We start from the raw sequence: 6,413 nt of genomic DNA, 5'->3' as shown, positions 1-6,413 counted from the left end.
CAACGTGCATGGAATGTCCAAAATCAAAAACTTCTTGTGATTTTGGTCCAAAATATCTTCAAAAGACTATTATGCCCTTTTGTTTTCTTTTTACATTTCTTTCTTATTTTATTAATATTAAAAATAATATAAACCCCCACATAACACACACTCTCTCTCTCTCTCTCTCTCTATATATATATATATATATATATATATATATATATATATATATATATATATATATATATATATATATATATATATATATATAGATAACAACAAGTTATCGTTCAATTTCCGCAAAACCTATAATCAAAATCTGAAGTTTCAATCAGTTCGCAAACATAGTTTCCATTAGATTCACTTAAAATTTGGTGCAAGTTCAAGGCTACAACTCTTCGTATTCTACGGAGGAGTAAACCAATAACCCATTGAGTTCTCAGAATAATAAAATAATAATAATAATAATAATAATAATAATAATAATAATAATAATAATAATAACAAATCAAAGAGGAAGGGGGAGAGTGTTTCGTGGCTTTTACTTGTGAGAATGAATGATCCAATAAAAAACAGTAATCGATTTATCCCTATCTTCTTTCCAACCAGATTATACGCACAAGGAGACCCCCAAAGAAACTTGGTTCTTAAAATTTTTTTTTTTTGCCAACCTTCAAGATCAAATGACCATGGACGGGAATTGAAGCTTACATTCAGAAATTTGAAATATATATTAAATTCCCCAAACACTTGAACTAGTCCCTCATTCTTTATGCTAGATCTGATGATGATTTGGAGGTTTGGTGTTCCAAAAGTACAAAGCTAAGCTCATCCCCTACCAGATAAGAATCATCATCTAGACCCTTATTCCTCACCATCTTCACTTGAAACTCAAGAAAAAAATAAAAAAGAGAATACTCGGTTCAAAGATTTACACCCATAATCCTTTGTTCTTCAAAACTTTGTTACACCCATTAAAACTTGTGATCGATTCAGAGTGAGAAGAAAAGAAAATGACCTAATTCTTTCAGCATAACGATCTTCACACACACCTAGAGGATCGATTGCGTGAGTAATCGTTGTACTGAATTGTAGTTGGGTATCGTGGTCGTTTTACTGAAGTGTAGTTGGGTATCGTGAGTAATTGTTTGATTTTCTACAAGAAGGAGAGAGAGAGAGAGAGAGAGAGAGAGAGAGAGAGAGAGAGAGAGAGAATGTGTGTGGTGTGTGGTGGGGGTTTATATTATTTTTAATATTAATAAAATAAGAAAGAAATTAAAAGAAATGTAAAAAGGAAAACAAAATGGCATAATAGATTTTAAGATTTTTTGGACCAAAATCTAGTATGTTTTTTATTTTGGACCTTCCATGCAGGTTGAAAACGTTTGAACTCTATCCAAAGTTTTTGGCAAACCACAAGGACCAATTTTATAGTTTTGTTATCTAAATAGTTAGGCTGCTAAGTTTAAAAATCCATGGTTCAAATTTGTGATAAAAAGGAACTGGGGGATGACTTTCGGACAACAATCAAAATCTAGATTAAACATACGATTTTCAATATACCACAGGGACTGAATTTGTAATTACTCGTATTTCAATTAAATAACACCCATCGATAAGGTTGGGTGATTGATAAACACTATCGTTTTGGTGAATTAAGTAATCGCAACCAAATCTATAAGTTATCTCTATTTCACACAAGATGCTACGCAAAAAAAAAAGAAAAAAAAAAGCACCAAACATATGTCCTTTTATATCCCCACAATTTCCTCCATCCAAAAGCTTTCCCAAAGCCATGGCATTCTTGTCCTCTCCTAATATCTTTCTTTATGGCTTTCCTGCATTTGGGGGGTTCTTCTGCAACTCCCTCTATTCACAGCATGGAGGACCAAAACCCCTCCTTCGTACATTCAACAAAGCTTTCTTCTCATTTTCTGGTTTTACAACGTTCTTGGATGAATGTTACACGCTTTTGAACAGTGATCTTCGAAGATAAATATGTAACACAAAAGCATCAATTTTGAACTCGGTGTACATGCATTTTCTGAAATTGATTCTTCATTTGAGAGTTATTGAATTTTATCATAGAGATAATTAATATATGAGGGAATGAGATATGAGTTGTTGCTTCGGAAGCAAGGATCCAGAATTCAATGAACAAAACGATTCGCCTTTATCAAAATCAAAAGGACACCCAAATTCTCAATCTCCTGGTCCTGGTACGTATGCATGCATGCAAGTTTCCATGTACATTTTTTATTTAAGGAAATACATGAAAATTACAATAGCATTTCTAGCACCTTTTTGTTTTTGTAAAAACTCTACTTTTCTTCTTGGATCTATTTATTATATCAAACGTCTTAAAATGTTACACACACACGCATGAGTTAAGGGCAAGATTATAGATATATTTCTTTCTTAATAAAAATTCTACTTTTCATCTTGATGAAACTGTCCATTTTTTTAACCCAAAGAAAATGCTTAAACCGTTGATGTATTATGATTTGTGATAAAATAGATGACTTTTATAATTTAATAATCAAAACATATTTGTAATTTGAGTAAAGTACACGAATAATCCCTATGGTTTAGGGTAATTTGCGCGTTTGATCCCTAGCTTATTTTTTTAACTCAGAAGATCCTTATTGTTTGTTTTTGTTACGCGATTGGTCCATGTCTTACCTAAAAACACTATTTTGCCATTGATTTGTTAATTTATTTAAATAAACACAACCTCAACCCCACATCTCTCACCTTACCTTACCTATTCCATCATTTTTCTCTATTTAAATAATAGTCTTTTTAACTAACGCAAGGACCAAGCGTGTAACAAAAACAAACACTAGGGACCAAGTGCGTAACAAAAACAAATAGTAAAGACCTTCCAAGTTAAAAAAATAAGTTAGGGATTAACGCGCTAATTACCCCAAACTGTAAGGACTATTCATGTAATTTACTCTTGTAATTTAAGTAAGCTCTTTTTTGTTTCAGTGACATCAGGGCCTTTAAGTCAAGCGAATAATCAACAACGTTCTGGTCCCTCTGCTGCGACTACTGCTCCGGCTACCATCAATACAAATGAAGACAATCATCACGTCATGGATAACTCCGCCCGTAATTTTGGTTTTCGGGAGGTGGCCATAGCCACCAAGAATTTCAGGCGAGAATGTCTATTAGGTGAGAGCGCATTTGGAAAAGTTTATAAAGGAACTCTTCAGGGTAGTGGTCAGGTAATTATGTAAGCCATTAATGTCAAATCTTTTTTGGCTTGTGTGATTACAACTTAATTCGAATAGAAATCTCTGACATGTATATTCTTAATGTGTGCTAATTGATGATTGAAGATTGTGGCTGTGAAGCAACTAGACAGACATGGAACAAAAGCAAACAAAGAGTTTCTTGTTGAAGTCACCAAGTTGAGTCATCTTCAACATCCAAATCTTGTCCAACTGATTGGGTATTGTGCTGATGGAGATCAGCGGATTCTCGTTTATGAATACATGCAAAGTGGGGGCCTCAAATATCATCTCCATGGTATTTTTGTGGTTGTGATAATACTCGTTCTTAATACTTTAATGACTTGAATTTTTGTGGTTGTATATGATCATCATTTTTTCTTTTTACTACTGTTTGACAGAGGTTCCACCAGAGGGAAAGCCATTAGATTGGATCACAAGGATGAAAATAGCATCGGGAAGTGCACAAGCTATGGAATATTTACATGAGAAGGCAAATCCACCCATTCTCTATCGAAACTTTAAGTCATCAAACATTATGCTAGATGAAAACTTCAATCCAAAGCTCACAGATTATGGGCTCGTGAAACTTGAACTCGACTCTGGTAATACTATGCAACAAAGAATGGTTGCTACTGTTGGTTGTGCTCCAGAATATGAACAAAACGGTGAGCTCACACCCAAATCCGATGTTTACAGTTTTGGGATTGTTTTGCTCGAGCTCATTACCGGAAGAAAAGCATTAGATACCAATCTCCCGATAGACGAGCAAAATGTTGTCAACTGGGTAATACACTAATGCTCATCGACTTGTTTATATGTATAAGAACATATCTAATGATTAATCTCTTAAAAGTTTTTATTTTTGTTGCGTTAGATTTCAATTAACCTTTGTTGATCAATAAATCATTGTTATAAACTCACTCCAATTATTAACCTTTGAAAAAGTTTTTTTTTGAAGTTAACTAATTTATCTTTATCTTTTTTATTTGTTATATGTTATATAAACTACCTTTAATATGATTTTTCAATTTTTAAGTTTACTTCATATTTTATTTTTTCAAAATAGCATTATTTAATAAATAAAAAAAGATTAAATAGCATGTTAGTGTAATGTTTTTAATCTTTGGTATTTGTATGATTTTCAAAATTTTAAAAATTACTTTTTATGATATAAATCTACATAAAATATATTCAAATATATTTTGTATATTTAATCTAATAGATTATATAAGAAAAAAATACATAAAAAACTAATATCTAAATGTAACTATTGTGTAAAATAAATTGTTAGGAAGTGTAAGGCCAAAAAGATTTTCAAAAAATCTTTTATCTATAGGAAAGCTTTTTCAAATAGTAAAAAAAAATTCAAATAGTAAAAAGTTTTGATAGTGGAGATGCTCTTATGAAAAATTTAATTTCAGTTCTTTTTTAAAAAAGTGGATAGTTAATTGTCACTGAAACAACAGGCACAACCTTATTTCAGAGAGCCAAAGAGGTTTCCTGAAATGGCGGATCCACAGTTGCAAGGAGCATTTCCAGAGAGAAGTTTAAATCAAGCAGTTGGGGTGGCGGCCATGTGCGTGCAAGAGGAGCCATCTGTCCGGCCACTGATCTCCGATGTGGTGGCGGCTCTAAGCTTCCTGACGGTGGCTCCACCATCACCAAAAACTCATCTTGCTCCTGCTTCAACTAACAATCCACATGAGCAAAAGAGATCATCATCATCATCATCATCAAGAGAGGCTGAACAAGAGCATCAAGAAGCGTCTAGTCAGAACGATGGAACAGAAGAAGAAATTAGTTACACTGATTCCGACGAAGAGTATGAAGAAAACCCTATTGGGAACAACAATAACAAGGTTGAGTATGATGATGATGATGGTAGTTGGTCATCGGAAAGTTTATATAATGAAGATGATTATGGTGAAGATGAAAGCCAACAAGAAGAAACGAGCTATAGAACGAAATCAAAACCCAAAAGCATCAAAAGGAAAGTTACATTTCAAACGGAAAGCATAAATGGGAGTAGAAATTCATCAAAAAGAAGCAGCAAGAGCTTCAAAACACATTCAAATAACAGTTTGAGGAAGAAAAGTGTGAATAGGAAATCATCAAGAAACAAAAGGGTAGATGAAAATTTGAGCAAGAAAAGTCATGACGCATTTGATGATGATCAAAGTAGTAGTGTAACCAACAATTCAAATAACAAGTCCAACTCAAGAAGCAACAATAAAAGCAGCAATATGCATTCGAGCTCAAGAAGATCAAAAAGCAAGAAACTGCAAATTGTTGAAAGTAGTGACTCGTCATTTTCATCAAGTAGTGACGAAAGCAGTAGAAGGATCGTTACTTTTAATTGAACAAGAAAAAACTTGGGGGAATCGGAATTTGAAAGTTCAGTTTAGAATCAAGATGTTGAAACAAGGAATTGGTGTCGTCATTTGTATTTAAAGTTAAGAGTGTGGTTAGATTTGTAATATGGTTAATTTTAGTTTTAAATACTAGTTGTATTACTATTAGGCTATTTTGTAGAAGAAAACAACAAGTAGTAGTTATATCTTCCTTAATTACTTTCACAGTTTGTCTTTCAATTATAAAGTAAAAACCCTTTTAGTAGCATCTTTTCTCCCCTATTTATGCCTATTAAAAAGCAAAGAACTAAGATGAATAGAGTGTCCACTACAATTAGAAAATAGCATGAACATGTAAGTCAAATCAGAGTTTTGAAACTAGAAAACATAATCAAAGGCCATCAACTGAACGAAGAAATCAACCATGTCATCTTCAAGACTCATAAACCCATAGGAAAGATAACTGAAAAATCGAAGGTAAAATCTATGAAATATTATTGATGAAAACTAAAAATAAAGTAAAATATGATAAAACATAATAGCTATAGATAGGACTGTAAAAGAACTAAACGATCACGAACAAGGCTTGTTCATGTTTGTTCGTTTAAGTTAGTCGAACGAATGAATGAACACGAACGGATAAATGACCGAGTTTTCTTGTTCATGTTCGTTCATTTAACAAATTTTTGATTGTTCATGTTTGTTCGTTTATGCTCCTGAACATGCTAAACGGACATTAATGAACGAACATAAATGAACAAAGATAAACAAACATAATTGAACATATATAAAAATAGATGAACATCTAATATAGTAATGTAATCAAACACAATTAAGCATA

At 32.5% G+C, this 6,413-nt stretch overlaps 1 protein-coding gene across 1 annotated transcript; it reads left to right on the top strand.

Annotated features, from left to right (window-relative positions):
* Positions 1-2,098: 2,098 nt before the first annotated feature.
* On the top strand, positions 2,099-5,581 carry LOC111905589 (probable serine/threonine-protein kinase PBL24). The gene is made up of 5 exons (XM_023901288.2): positions 2,099-2,201; positions 2,974-3,212; positions 3,327-3,516; positions 3,620-4,005; positions 4,688-5,581. Exons 1-5 carry the CDS (start codon positions 2,099-2,101, stop codon positions 5,579-5,581), a joined length of 1,812 nt encoding a protein of 603 aa, XP_023757056.2.
* The last annotated feature ends 832 nt before the right edge of the window (positions 5,582-6,413 follow it).

The sequence above is a fragment of the Lactuca sativa genome, chromosome 9 (assembly GCF_002870075.4).
Source record: "Lactuca sativa cultivar Salinas chromosome 9, Lsat_Salinas_v11, whole genome shotgun sequence".
Taxonomy (NCBI): Eukaryota; Viridiplantae; Streptophyta; class Magnoliopsida; order Asterales; family Asteraceae; genus Lactuca; species Lactuca sativa.
The sequence above is the reverse complement of the archived record's forward strand: the minus strand, read 5'-3'. Positions and strand labels throughout refer to the sequence as shown.